The sequence below is a fragment of the Leptonychotes weddellii genome, chromosome 1 (genome assembly GCF_054177405.1).
Source record: "Leptonychotes weddellii isolate Sample4059 chromosome 1, ASM5417740v2, whole genome shotgun sequence".
Taxonomy (NCBI): domain Eukaryota; kingdom Metazoa; phylum Chordata; class Mammalia; order Carnivora; family Phocidae; genus Leptonychotes; species Leptonychotes weddellii.
The window spans coordinates 182,059,650-182,074,076 of record NC_138369.1 but is presented as its reverse complement, the minus strand read 5'-3'; the positions used below and the strand labels follow the sequence as shown (position 1 = coordinate 182,074,076).

The 14,427-nt window shown below is 50.0% G+C and overlaps 1 protein-coding gene across 1 annotated transcript; it reads right to left on the bottom strand.

Annotated features, from left to right (window-relative positions):
- Positions 1–263: 263 nt before the first annotated feature.
- On the bottom strand, positions 264–14,066 carry MRAP (melanocortin 2 receptor accessory protein). The gene is made up of 3 exons (XM_031037239.2): positions 13,948–14,066; positions 2,643–2,742; positions 264–407 (listed from the first exon to the last, which is right to left on the bottom strand). The coding sequence occupies exons 1-3, from the start codon at positions 14,051–14,053 to the stop codon at positions 278–280; spliced, it is 336 nt and encodes a 111-aa protein (XP_030893099.2). The 5' UTR covers positions 14,054–14,066; the 3' UTR covers positions 264–277.
- Positions 14,067–14,427: the final 361 nt, after the last annotated feature.

Here is a 14,427-nt window from a genome sequence, read left to right as displayed (position 1 = left end):
CGTAGAGTACATCTTGGCCTACTTGCACTTCCTGCTGCACGGGAGCAGGCTTTCCGAAGGCGCCTGTGTGTCCAGGTTAGTTTCAGTTCACCAATTTGCTGGGGTCAGTTCTACAGTTGAGAGGTTCTGTCTCCAGGGGGCGGCTCGTCCCGCTTGTTCCTGATGTCAGCTGATGCTGTGGGGGGTCCCCATGGACAGCCAGTTCCCGGAGGAGAGCAGGGTGGGCCTGGGGGGCAGGGTGGGGCAAGGTGGGGGGGCTCGTGGCCACCGCTGCTGCTCAGGGCTGCATGCTCTGCTGCCTGGCTCTTTGCCCGAGCTCAGTGGAGCCTGTGGGGTGCCTCCAGAAGCAGAGGGGGAGGTGGGGGCTCTTACTCCAGGGGCATTTTGGGTGGTGCTGGGCGTTGTTCCTGTGGACAGAGCAGAGGGGAGGCAGGCATCAAAGCTGGCGCAAGAACTTACTGGATGCTTTCCTGTTGCACCGTCCTGCCTGCCCAGAACCCACAGAGAAGGCATCACAGGGCAAGAGCACCTCAACAGCCCAGCTCACAAAGGTCACCACTGTGGAGAAAGGGAAGATACTAAGCAGTGCTTGATGGTGACCTTGACCCTCGGACATTCCCTCTGAGGTCACTTCTCCCTCATTGTCCACTTATGATGGGGAGCAGGCAAGTGGACCTTCCATCCAGCTACCGGAGTAGATAGCTCATGTATCTGTGCCTCCAGCCAAACTTGTGTCTTAGCTAGAAACCCGTCCTCTCTGGACACCTCTCCTGAACGTGAGGTGTGGGGGCGGTGGGCACACCTGCCTGGCATGAGCCGGCCCACCACGTCCCACCTGCCTTCCGATTCATCAATGAAATGGGACCATCATCTGCTCTTAGCTATCATCAGGATAACATGAGGCGATGCCTTGGTAGAGACTCAGCCAGAGAACTAGTTTCAACTAGTTCTAATTCTAACATGAATGAAGAGGGTCAGGAAGGGAGCCTGGTAGAGCAGAGCCCTCCTTTCAGATGTTGCTAGCATAATATTTTTAAGCATAGAAAGAGCAACTCCTCAGGGAGCCACTCAGCATCTCCTTCCCAAATCTTACAGTAAGATCCATTTGGCTCCCCTGAGCATCCCATGCCCGTTAAAATGTCTGGAGAGTGCTTTCTTTGGTGTCAGGGCGAACAGCATCATCCATTTGCCCCGTAAAATTGTAGCCCTGAAAGACATGCAAGATTCCTCAGCTATGGCCTCCTGTGAGCCCACTGGACCGGGGAGCTTTCCACTGGGGAGGGTACTGACCATTCTTGCAAACTGTCCCTAGCACAGGGCTGCCTACAAGTCCCCTCAGAAGAGTGCGTTCATTTACCGGCCCCCCCCCGACCCAGGTTCCTCTTGGGATATAAATCTGCTTAAATTCAGTGTGAGTTCTTAAAACTAGACAAAAAGAATGGATTTCTTCATTGCTCAGAAGCTGGCCCCTGCCTCCCCGTGTGACCAAAGGGAACCAGAAGTGACTTGTGAGCCTCTCTGGGCAGGGCAGGGTGGAGGCAGGGAGACAGAGCCCCCTTGAGGTAGATCTGGACGTGTGCAGATGTGCAGGTCTGCCCTGAACCAGCATAGGGACCCCACCAGGTGCGGGGGGGGGGGCGCCCTCTCTTCTCTGCCCTCCCTCCCCTCCCTCTCCCAGAACAGCTCTGCTTGACTCTCTGTTGCCAGCTTCCTATGCTGACTCGTGGTTTCCACTCCCCCAGACTGCTTGGTCACTGATGGCCTCCAGCCCGTCTTGCTCCTGGACCACTCAGCGCTCCCTGGGCCCAGCTCTTCTGTCAGGCCATGCGTTTCAAGGGGCTTTGGGCAGGCCCTCTTGGGTCAGTTGCCCACCCCTGGTCCCATCAGCTGAGACAGAGAGAGAGGTAGTCTAGGGTCCCCAGCTAGAACATTCATTAGGACAGCAGTAGCTGTTGGGGGGGCAGATTAAGCTAGAAGGGGAGATTGGATATGGTGGGCCAATTGTCTAGCACAGGAGACCTAACCTATAATGAGCTAGGTTAATTACTAGCTAATTACTGCTTGGAGCTCCTGGATTTTACCTCCAGTTTAGCTACTAAGGCACACAGTAGGTATTCAGTAACAGATGGTGGTCATAGACGCCTACGTTTGGGTCCCCTTTTCCTGGTGAGTCGTTTGGCAAGACCTAACTGCCATGGGGGGTCATTTTGGCTTTATTTTCTTTAACAGCTTAATTGAGATATATTTTATATACAGTAAAGTTCGGCCGTTTAAAATGGAAAATTCAAAGACCTCCAGTATACTCACAAAACTGTGCAGCCATCCACACAATCTGCTTTAGAATATTTTTGGCATCCGAACAAGCAGCCCCAGCCCCATTAGCAAGCACTAATCTGCTTTCCGTCTCTATAGAGTTTTATTTATTCTAGATGTTTCATATCCATGGAATCCCCCAACACGGGGGCCTTTTGTGTCTAGCTTTTTTCACTTGGCACAGTGTCTTGGCAGTGCATCCGTGTTGGAGCGGGAATCGGGGATCCATTCCTTTTTGTGACCGAGTAATATTCCACGGCGTGGCCTGCGCTGCAGTCACTGGCTAGTTAGCCCCGGGACTTACCTGTGTCGGCACCCTCTGTACTCACCTCGCCTGTGAGGAGCCTGACCAGGACATGTAGAGCAGGATGAGGAAGAGAAGCATGACGAAGAATGCCAGGCTCGCCCAGAAGGTGATGACAATCAAATCTGGGGGGGGGGGGGGGTGCATCTCAACATCAGCGTGACGCCACCGGAGCCCGCAGCCAGGGGAAACAGGGCCCTGAGGAGAGGCGTTTCTCCCCTCTTCCAGCCTCTCTCAGCCTCTCAGCCGTGACCAGTGGGAAGACTTTTCCACGAACAGTAACCTTGGGAAGGACCAGGGCAGCAGGGAAGTGACTTTTTCCCTGAGCAACGGACGGCAGGGTTGCTGAGGGAAAACCAGTCCGTGAAATTGGGTGGCACCCCATGGATGTGCTTTTTCGGCTCCTGGTGCTCGCCTCCTTCCCCTTCTCCACAGAGGGAGAAGAAAGGGCTGTGGGCAGCTCATGTGACAGCCAGCCTCCCCTCCCCTGTGAGGGCAGCAGGGGCCTGGGGGCACTGCTCCATCAGGGGCAGCCTCAGAGACCCCAAGACTCAGAGATTTTAGGAGGAGGTGAGTTCGACTAGGGGGCTGGAACCCTCCTGTGGTGGGCAAGGCAGACTTTTTTAACCGAGGCCTCACTGCCCCCTTTCTTTCAGGGGCACGCACCCAGCTGGGGGGGGCAGTGACAGGAGGGAAGATCCCCTGTGCAGCCGGCCCTGGGCCTAGATTTGTGGCCAGAGGCGGAAGGGGCAGGGAAACTGGGAATCATACTTCGCCTCTTGGGGGCTCTGGGTAGAACCTGGCAGGCCAGGAGGTACTGTTCTCCGGGGCTCCAGATCAGGAACATTCTGCGAGTTGCTAGGTGCTGTTGCAATACGGTAGTGTTTCTTGGTGGTGGATGATGGCTACGGGCACAGCTCACCGGGCTCATAATTAGTGTGTGCAAGTATCTTACCCCAGACACACTCCTGCCCCCGGGCCCAGATGCCCCCAGCTGGACCTGCTAGACACCTACACGTGTGAGCAAAGGAGGCTACTGCAGGGTGATCACCCCACAGGAATTTATTAAGCACCCACTCAAGTCAGGCGCTGCCAGGGGCTGTGAAGGATTCGGAGGGGACCACAGTAGCACAGCAAAACGGCCGCCCCCTCTCTCCTGCATGCTCCTCCCCTACATCCTCCTCTGAGCTCCTGCCCGGCCTTGTGCTGTGCTCTGTTAAACAAAAAGATGTTTAGGAATGGGTAAGCGCATGAGGAAACGAACAGAAAGACAGAATGAATGGGGTGTTAGTGATTTGTGTGTCATCTACACAGAGCCAGGAAGTGAAGGCGCTGGGGGTAAATAATGACCCTTGAGTAAAGGGTGTCACCTCTACTCTCCATGACCCAAGACAGGTAGAGAGAGAAACCAAAGGCTTGTTAAGAGTTCATCTTAGACCTTGACAGCATCAAAAACAGTTACAGGAAGAGATGCAGTACTCGCTGAAGGAATCAGAGCCCCCACTACCTTGAAATGAAGCATCAGCAACTTAGCCTCCACGATCCAGAAAGACAAGGACAACAAAGACCCCCAGGCTGGCTCCCACAATCCTCTCTCCTCTCTGTCCCTGAGCTGAGAAACGGACGGTGGTGCCCCAGAACACTGACCGGTTTTAGGGGGTGTATGGGCTCCCGGGAAATAGGGAATGAGGTTGTTACTGTCTGTCCGAAACTGAAGGACTTTTGAAAGGAGGCTCTGGAGTTCTCAGCATTCCCTGACTGCTCACCGCACATTATTCTAGAACACGTGCTTCGGTTCCACCAGCTGGTCACAATTTATTTTATAACCCTCAAAGTGGGACCGTATAAATGCTTTCAGAAGGTTTGGTTTTATTCTGTAAGGATGTTTTGGATTTAGGCAACCACCACTGCTCTATCTCCTTCATAAAAATCATACAGGGTGGGGCGCCTGGGTGGCTCAGTCGGTTGAGCGGCTGCCTTCGGCTCAGGTCATGATCCCGGGGTCCCCGGGATCGAGCCCCGCATCGGGCTCCCTGCTCGGCGGGGAGCCTGCCTCTCCCTCTCCCTCTGCCTGCCTCTCTGCCTACCTGTTCTATCTCTCTGTCAAAATTTAAAAAAAAAAAAAAAAATCATACAGGTTTTGAGATCTTCAGCACCTAGAGAAGTTCCGTCGGGGCCTCTAAGAAAACAGCTTCAGAAGTTCAGCAGCTGAGACACAACCCCCCCCCCCCTTCTCCTGGGCTCACATGCATCTGCTTAGCCCTTGGTCAACTATCCCCACATACTGAGCAGGAAATGAAGCAACACCTTCCACAGAACACAGTGTCTTCAGAGAAGTGAAATTTGAATTGTTTTCAGACCAAGAAGGCTATCAGTAGCCACTGGCCATTTCCTGTACTAAATTCTCTTTCCTTGTGTTCTGCTGAAAAAGATGGCCAAAAAAAAAAAAAAAAAAAATAGGGTTCTTTTTCCTCTTCCTACTGAAGATTCAGTCTAAGTGCTTGGAGAGAACATTTCATTCCAGGGCAAGTGATGTCATCCACCAGGGCTGGAAATGTTTAAACATCCCTGAGGAGCACCAGGTTGGCTTGACAAGGAAACTGGTCCAGCCATGGAAAACTTTCCTCCCCTCACCCATCCTCTTCCCCTCCCTTCCCCTCCCCTCCCCGCTCCTCATTTACTTCCTTTTTCTCCTCTCCCCTCTTCCCTCCCTCCCTCCTTCCTTCCTTTCCGAGTCCACACTGTGGGAATTAGGCATCCACGATCGATTGACAAGAAGAGGCTCGAATGGCAATGGTGGGGCTTCACACTGGGGGATTCCTCATCCTACCCTGGAGCTGAGAAAGTAACCGGACCCAGATACTCCCTACTCATAGCAGGCACCTCGGTTTTGTTCAGTTTTGTGAACTGCTAAACCTCCGTTTTAGCCTTCCTCCAAATGCTACTAACGTTTGGGTCCCCGAGTCCTGATAGGAGATTAACTCCAAGATTTTTCCCTTCCTGGGGAACAACAACCGGGTTAAGGGCCTAGGCGCTGCAGGTGGGTGGTGTTGGATTCAAGTTCTGACTTGGCCATTTTCTAGCCATGGGATCTCAGGCAATCTGAGATTTTTACACCGTAAATGGGGATGATGGTGTGTGTTAGATAGACTGTTAGGTGGATTGAATAAAATAATATGTATCTATAATGCACATGGCACAGTTCCTTGTTTAATGGTTGTGAAATGATATATAAAAAGAACTAAAATTATTTTTTCTGTTCAGAGGGTATTGGGCAAGTGATATCACTGTGTCCTTCAAGCTCCACTGAAATGTGAATTATGAGTAAAGGTAACTGCAGTATAGACTGCTAGCTGTGAATCCTCGTGTTTGCTTACAGGTGCTTTCATAGTAATAGAAGCCCTGCCTTTTGCTGCCTGGGATAAAGACTACATTTCCCAGACTCCCTTTCAGCTAGATATGGTCATGTGACAAGGTTCTGGCCAATGAGATGTGAGTGGGACTATTACAGGACAGCTACTGGAAGGCCTCCTGCAGAGACTGCTCGATTTCTAATAACCTTGTATCCCTTCGTAATCCCGTATTACATTTTGCTGGTGGGAACGTGGATGTGATGGCCAGAGCACGGCTTGGAGTGTGAGGATGAGGGACATGTTCGGGGGACGGCAGAGCAAGGAGCCGGAAGGAAGCTGGCTTCTGAGGAGTTCATGGGGCCGACCCAGCACCTGGTCCTGCAGACTTTCATGTGAGAGAGAAACCAACTTCTCTTGAGCCTGGTACTCTGTTAATTGTAACCAGTCTTCTTCATTTGAATCAGTAAAAAGAGCCGACTTTTTAAATGAGCGTACCAAAATTTACAAATCCAAATGAATGCTGACTTTCACAATAATCATCCTCTATCATAGAGGCATATAAATTTTCCTAAAATACATATCTTAATTAAACATTTATAAACATTTACCAAAGATTCATAAATGTTTATAAATTATTCTTTGGGAATTATCATCAAGGACACACACACACACACACACACACACACACGTTTTGCTACTTTGTAAAATCATATTTTATTTTCGACACCCAGGCAGTACCAATCAGCTCAGTCATCCCTTCCATTCACCTGATCGGTTTATGGGTGATTCTAACTATTTCCCCAAAGCAAATCCACCCTCAAAAGAGATACATAGTTTATCACTGTAGATGTCCCATAGAACATGTTGTCACTACCAAAGTCAGTTCCAAAAGAAGAGCCCCAAGCAGTTTTTGAGCAGTAATGGAATCATTCGCATGTAGCACCTCTAGGTGGGGCTACCTCGATGGGAAATTCGTTCCGAGGTAAACAGTCTCATATCTTGTTTAAAAAAAAAAAAAAAATCACTTTCACCGCTTATATCCTATCCATAGGGCTGACCGTTGGCTGAAGAGTTACAAGTCTCGGTTAAAGTTGTAATATAAAATTGGTTGCTCTGATGTGAGAAAAGAGTTACACGTAGGTCTTTTGCTCGGTCTTCTCGCTGAGTTCTCTGCCTTGTGTTCAGAAGAGATGGGTTAGTGGCATGTTTCTGTTCTTCCTCTCCCAGCTGTGGGAGCAGCAGGTGAACAGACCGCCTTATTATTGAAGCTGCCAGAGCTGGCACATCAGTGGAAGTCGATACAGGTTATGACAGATTGTTCCTAAGCCATAATTAAAGGAAGAAGACATACTGACCAGAGAAGTAAATAATAGCGCGTGAAAGCCAGACACTACCCAAAGGAAATCAATCCATCTTGCTGCTTCCTGCAAGGGAGCATCAGAGCTGTATCTGGAATGTATACGTATAATTCATTCAGGCAGAGCCTCAAGAAACAGATTTGCCTTGCCCACCTTTTTGACAGTGTTGGGGAGATTCTTAACCTTTCCCCGAAACAGAAATCATATCTGAAAATCACAAGGGTAAAAATCCTTGTGAAGTCCCTGTAACAAAATCACACCAGATTTCAAGCCAACCCTGGGAAAGAGCAACCCAGAGCCTTCGAGTCAGCACTGAATGCTCCATAAAATATGTATATCAGTCCCTGGATGTTTCCAATGATCTGCCCATCCATGACGGAATAAATTCCAGTGTATGGGCATGAACACAAAAATCTTAAAATCCTCCCTGCTTGTTAGGTGAATGCATGAGCCGAGGTATTTTTCCTTCTGTTTCCCTCCTTCTCTACTTGGCACAGGAGTTGAACCCAGCCTGGTCTTCCACATTTCAACCAGCCACCCCAGGTGACCTTCCAGAAGCTTTGCCTTTGTCTCACCTTAAAGCATCCCTGGCTCATGGCTCCATTCCCAGCCTCTTTCTGCCTTTGATGTGTAACTCTGCACGGAACTGGGAGGTGAATCTCTCTGGTCTGTTCGACTGGGTCAGAGATCCAACCCAGAGGAACTGGCGAGGAGAGAAAGGTACATTTGTCAGCAGAGAAGCTCACCTGCTTTCTGCAGTGTGACTCTGTCCATCCTCACCTGGACTCATGCTTACCTTACCCAACCTTCAAAGCCAAGTAACAGAGCATCCCCGAGACCGCCTGACCCTGCCTTTTGCCGACCATTACAGAAAACAAAAGTGACACGCTGGTAACAGTAGCACAGAGTGTGCATGGTGGAGATTTCTGTTTTTGCATTTTGGGGGGGGGTTGTTGTTTGTTCTTTAAAGATTTTATTTATTTACTTGACAGAGAGTGAGAGACAGAGAGAGCACAGAGGCAGAGGGAGAAGCAGACTCACTGCTGAGCAGGGAGCCTGACACGGGGCTCCATCCCAGGACCCTGAGATCATGACCTGAGCCCAAGAACCTGAGATGACAGGAGCTGAAGGCAGACGCTTAACCGACTGAGCCACCCAGGCGCCCCCGTTTGTTTTTTAGTAAACTTCTTTGAATTCAAATACCATGGACAAAAGTAGGCAAGATATCTTTACTTGACACACAACGTAAGTTTTTTTCTCCCAAGTCCACTGCTTGTACCAGCAAAATCCAGGAATCATTCTAGATGTTCAAAAATAGAAATTTCTAGAACACCATGCAGTTGTTTACAAAATTTTTGTGAAAGAATATTTAACAACACAAGAAAACAAAATATTGTCAAGTCAGGAAGAGCAAAGTACAAAACAGCACTTACAGGTCCGGCTTCCTGCTCAGCGGGGAGCTGTTTCTCCCTCTCTCTCTCTTTCTCTCTCCTTCTGCCCCTCCCCCCGGGCTCATTTTCTCTGTCTCTCTCAAATAAAATCTTAAAAAAAATATATATATATATATACAGCCGTCTCCTATTTGAAATATCCCAGATGCTATTTGAAATCTCTAGGGGAGACAGGATGATCACAGTGGACTCTATAGAAAGGCAATGCTATGGATTGAGTATGTTCCCTCACCTCCCAATGCAGAAGCCCTAATCTCCAGACTGATGGTATTTGGAAGTGGGGACTTTGAGAGGTAATTAGGTTTAGAAGCAATCACGAGGGTGGGGCCCCACGATGGGATTAGTGTCTTTATGAGAAAAGGAAGAAACACCCTCTCCCTCTACCCCCCCACCTCCCGCTGCGTCTCCCCGCAGGCTCTCTCCACTCACAGACCTGGAAGAAAGGCCCTGTGAGCCCACAGTAAGAAAGTGGCTGTCTACAAGGCAGGAAGCAAGTCCTCATCAGACAGCAAATCTCCTGCCACCTTGATCTTGGACTTCCAGCCTCCAGAACAGTGAGAAATGAATGTCCGTTGTTTAAGCTCCCAGTCTATAATATTTTGTGACAGCAGCCTGAGTAGACTAAGATACGTGTTGACTACTTAAAGTCTGGTTTTGGAAGGCTTCCCTCCAAGGGATTTTCTTTAGAGACGGTAGATAGTCCCCCATGCCCTCACCCTGTATGAGAGGGTAGTTGGCGCCCTGCCCTCCACTCGAGCGGCAAAGGGGCCACTCCAGGGCACTCTGCACGTGTCCTTTGCAGTTAGTGGGACACAGCAGACTGGAGTCTGATGTGTGCTCGAGAAAATCTTGATAGCGAGAGACTGGGCAATCAGCAGCAGAGTAGAAGGAGCATTCCCTCTGGTGGAGGACCTCACAAAGCTCCCCCCGGGAGAGAAGGAGCCAGCTTGACATGCTGCCCCCAGGGAAGAGGACACCCCCGCCTAGACCAGTGCCAGTCAAGCTGGGGGGCAGGGCAGCCAGTGAAGAGGCCAGTACGAGAGTTTAGCAGAGAAGTAACGGCCGCTACAGAGCAAAGTCGCTTTCCCACACACAGGTCGCAGGGGCGGGTGACCCCGTCCCAGGGAACCCACGGAGGAGCCCCGCTAACCGGTGCTGATGTGAGGAGGGGAGGGGAGATCAACAGGAGCAGAGTTCTGGAGTCAAGTAGCAGGCCCCCTGGTAGCGGACATTGCTGGGGCACATGGACTGTGTCTTCACCCTCCGTGGCCATCCGAGCAGGTGTCTGCTGCCGAGCCCGGCCGGCCTCCAGATCAGAGTCTGAGCTGCCTCGCTGACAAACCCCCTGTCCTCCCTGACCCTCTCCGCATTCCATCCCTCCTGCTCCCGCGAGGAGGTGTCCCAGACCAGGATGGGGCAGGTGGCCCGGGAGAAAGGAGCCAGCAGAGCAAAGAAGAAAGGAGCACCCCTGCCCTGAGCCAGGGAAAGAGCAAGTTCTCCCTTTGAGTGAAGTTGGAAGGTGGTTTGTTTTTATTTTATTTTTTTTAAGATTTTATTTATTTATTTGAGAGACAGAGCACAAGCAGTGTGAGGGGCAGAGGGAGAAGCAGGCTCCCCGCAGAACAGGGAGCCTGATGTGGGACTCGATTCCAGGATGCTGGGATCATGACCTGAACCGAAGGCAGACGCTTAACCAACTGAGCCACCCAGGTGCCCTGAAGGTGGTTTGTTTTTAAACATTTTTGAAATTTATCTCATAGGATTAGACATTTGCTTTGCTAACAAGACTGACTGATAGACACTTTTTTTAAAATGTAAGTGGGAGCATGAGTCCTGCTCCAGATCTTACCCAGGGGCAGGGAAAGAGCCAGCACTGCCAAGTAGGTTTGCAGGAGAGACCAGAGAAAAATTAAAGCCACTTTCCCCCTGCACTCCATGAACTTGCTCTTTCAAAGTAGCAGTGCCAGGCATTTCTGCAGATGCAGAAGCAGAAGCAGAAGGACTGGAGGGGACATCATGGCAGCCTAGGCCCCGTCCAGGAGGTAGAAATCACACAGAAGGACAAGCAGGAAGCCTAGTATGAAAAATTATTCGGGTTAAAAGAGCATCTATAAGATATAAGGAAACTCTACGAGGTGCCCTGGGGCTGAGGGAGGGGACCCAGGCGAGGTCATTTGTTCAGGCTGCACTATGGTCAGAACATTTGTGTTCCCTTAAATTCATCTGTCCAATCCTAATGCCCAGTGGGATGGTATCGGGCAGTGGGGCCTCTGGGAGCTGCTTAAGTCATCGGGTGGAGCACCCTGTGAATGAGATCCGTGCCTTTATAAGAGAGGCTGCACAGAAATGCCCTCACCACTTCCCCCCATGAGGACCCAGCAAGAAGATACCAGCTCCGAAGCAGGAGAAGGTCCCTCACCCAGACGTCACCACGCTGGTGCCTTCATGTTAGACTCCCCAGCCTGCAGAACTGTGAGAAATACATCTTCGTTGTTTCTAAGCCACCCAGTCTATGGTATTTTGTTATATTAGCCTGAACAGACGAAGACCGTGGCTTAAAGGGCAGAAATTTATTTTCTCACAATTCTGGAGCCTGGAAGTCCAAGATCAAGGTGTCCACAGGGTTGGTTCTTCTGAGGCCTTGCTCCTTGGCTTGTACATGGCTGTCCTCTGTCTGTGTCCTCACGTGGTCTTCCCTCTGCATGTGTCTGTGTCCTAATCTCCTCCTCTAAGGACACTGGTCATATTGGATTAGGACTCACCCTTATGACCACCACAGAATGCCCAGGGGCCTTGGGTTCCAGGTTGAGATGGCTGCCACATGAAGCCACAAGATCTCAGAGGGATTGTGTTCTGGGCCAGTGACAGTGACAGGCTGACTGCCCCACATGTCCTCACAGGCCCCCTGCCGACCCCCAACCCCAGCCCAGCCCTCCTACGGACCCTCTCCCCTCCCCGCCCCCCACGGCCCTGTCCAGAGAAAGCTTAACTCCCGGTTCACTTTAAAGGAATACCATCGTTTATCACAGAGCGTATTTTGAAGGCAACAAATTGATAACTGACACAGATATCCATCATGAAAATTAACAGTGTGTGCAAGAGCTACCTACTTCACACTCATTTATTTATTCATCCCGCAGAGACTGTGCCAGGCATTATTCAGGAGCTGGAGATAGAGAGAGCAAGACAGAGGAAGGTTCCTGCTCTGATCGTTCATCCTGTCTGGTGAGAATCTGCCCACTAAACATGTCTAGTGTCCTGGAAAGAGTCCTCAGGGATCAGAGCCTGGAACTGAAGTCCCAGCTCTGCAAATATTTTGCTGGGTGACCTGGGGAAAGTCACTTGGCTTCTCTGGGCCCTGCCGCCCCCCCCCACTTTTATTCCCACAGCTGTAACACCAAAGCACCCTTGTTTATTTCTGCTGGCCCCTCCTTCCTGGATTGTCAACTCCCCAGGGTAGAGATCGTTGCAACTGTATGTTTCCAGGCCCAGCATGTGGCTGTTTCCTGCCTCTGTGTCACCCGCCACCCACCCAAACCTCAAATTTATATATTCGCCAGAGTGATACTCTTAGCAAGCAAATCAGACCTTGTCTCTTTTCTGTTTACAATTTAAAATGACTCCCTGCAGCTCCCATGAATCCTCTGAGGCTGACCTGCAAGAATCTGGCCCCCACATCAATCTTCCCAAAAACACCCTCCATGTCACGCTTCCCGGAAGCACCTCCTGCCTAAGCAGAGGGTAACTGGTCCCCCCGCCCCGGGGCTGGCCCTCTGTGGATCAGGCAGTCCCTTTGGGTCCTCTGACTCAGCTTAGCCCATCTTCCCCGTGAAGCCTTCCTTACGTCTTCCCTCTCTGTGCTCTTGTACAAATCATCAGCATAATACTGTGAATCACATAACAGCTTACTAAGGATCTGTATCTGCCCCCTTACTGGAAATGGGGAAAGTCGAATGTAGACTGAGTGTTAGATGACACTGAGACATCATTATTGAAATGTTTAGATACAGTGTCATGTTCTTACTTGTTACTATTTTCCCAGGTTTGGTGGGGGGATGTTGTGATAACCTGCTTGGAAATATAGCATCATCAGAAAATAGACGATAATGGTCATAAAATAAAATCATTCTTGAGAAAAATCAGGGACAGGGATTGAGTCTTTTGGCATTTGTGCCTCCATCTGCCAGTGCAACACCTGGCCTATCACGGATAGTTACAAAATTTTGATTGTTGCATTAATCAAGAGCAAAAGCAAGAAGGGAGGACAGGTATGGTGTGTTTGTGGTATGGTGTGGAAGTGGGGCTTGTTGAGATGGATGAAAACATGGATGGGTACCTGGGCTTCTGGAAGTTGTAAGGGAAACTGGAAACAGGAACCCCTCCTAACAAGACATTTTAGATGACTTCCTCCAAGGGAAATGGATTTCAGTGTTGAGCTGGTGTGTGTCCAGGTTCTCTGGCTTTTCATACAAAAAGCATCCTGTTCCTTCTAGTGACTGCACTTATTTTTTGTCAGATTTTGTGATTGTAGGGCATGAAATACCCAAGGAGCCCAAGATATGGGGCTAGCAGACGATGGGTCCCCAGTACTGGGACTTAATTTTTGTTTTGTTTTGTTTTTCATAATCATTTCCTCAGCTAACTTGTTATCTTGACTGAGTAGCTGGAATAATCAGAGAAGATTGTCCACAAAGCACCAATTTACCCAAGAGAGAAAGACTGAGAGAGAGATGAGCAAAAGGATATTGGTTTGTTCTGGTGGTCCTTCCTAAGACCATGAAGATTAAAATCGGTTGTTATTTTCATAGAGATTAGTAAGTCATTTATCTTAGGGGTGGACACAATAACCTCTCCCAAATCTGCATAGAGCAAGAGAGAATGTGAAATCGACAATTTGAAGAAACTCACCTAGCTTCTTGGAACCCCAGACAAATCAAACTCTATCGAGGAAATCTATCTTAACAGCATATTCTGCTCCCAAAGTGTCTGAGTTTCTTTGGAGGTTAGTTTCAAGCCTATTACAAAGATAACAGATACCATTTTACTCCTCTTCGCTTCTATCTCTGTGGGCTCATCTTTGACATCTGTTGGAGTTGGAGGTGAATGGAGACAGTCTTTTGGGCCAACCCCCAGCCTCTGCCTGGCCGGCTTCCCAGATCAGAACTCACATTTGTTGGCTTTCAGCTTCCTCTCATCCACGGGAATGAGGTCCAAGTAGTCCAGGTAGTATTCGTAGCTGTTGTACGGGGTGGAGACGTTGGTCTGGTTGGCCATGTCTTTGGCGCTGGGCGGGGAGGCGCATCCGGAGCTGGTCAGAGCCCTTGGAGGGACTGGCCAACTGATTTCTGTAAAGTCATCCAAGTGTGTCTGTGGGTCTCTGGGCTCAAGGCCTGCCCACTTATCGGAGCTGTTTGGCTGGGAGAAAGGCCAGGGGGCTGTGCTTGACATCTCTGCCCCCACGTAGAACTTTCCACCCCGCCCCTCCTTGATAAAAGTCCAAAACAAACAGAGCTGCAAGGCGGGAGCCCGGGGTTTCCAGCAAAGCTCGAGAATGCCCCTCCATGTAAGAAGGGGAAAACGGGTACCTGGGCCCCTTGAAAGACAAGATGCCAAATAGGGCTTAGGAAAGACACTCGCTGTCTGCTTTA

Excerpts from the sequence above, each read along its gene's own strand:
- MRAP (XM_031037239.2), bottom strand. The coding sequence starts at position 14,053 with ATGGCCAACCAGACCAACGTCTCCACCCCGTACAACAGCTACGAATAC. Across the intron at positions 2,743-13,947 it reads GAAGCTGAAAGCCAACAAAT|ATTTGATTGTCATCACCTTC; the intron begins GTGAGTTCTGAT and ends CCCCCCCCCCAG. Across the intron at positions 408-2,642 it reads TCAGGCTCCTCACAGGCGAG|GAACAACGCCCAGCACCACC; the intron begins GTGAGTACAGAG and ends CTCTGTCCACAG.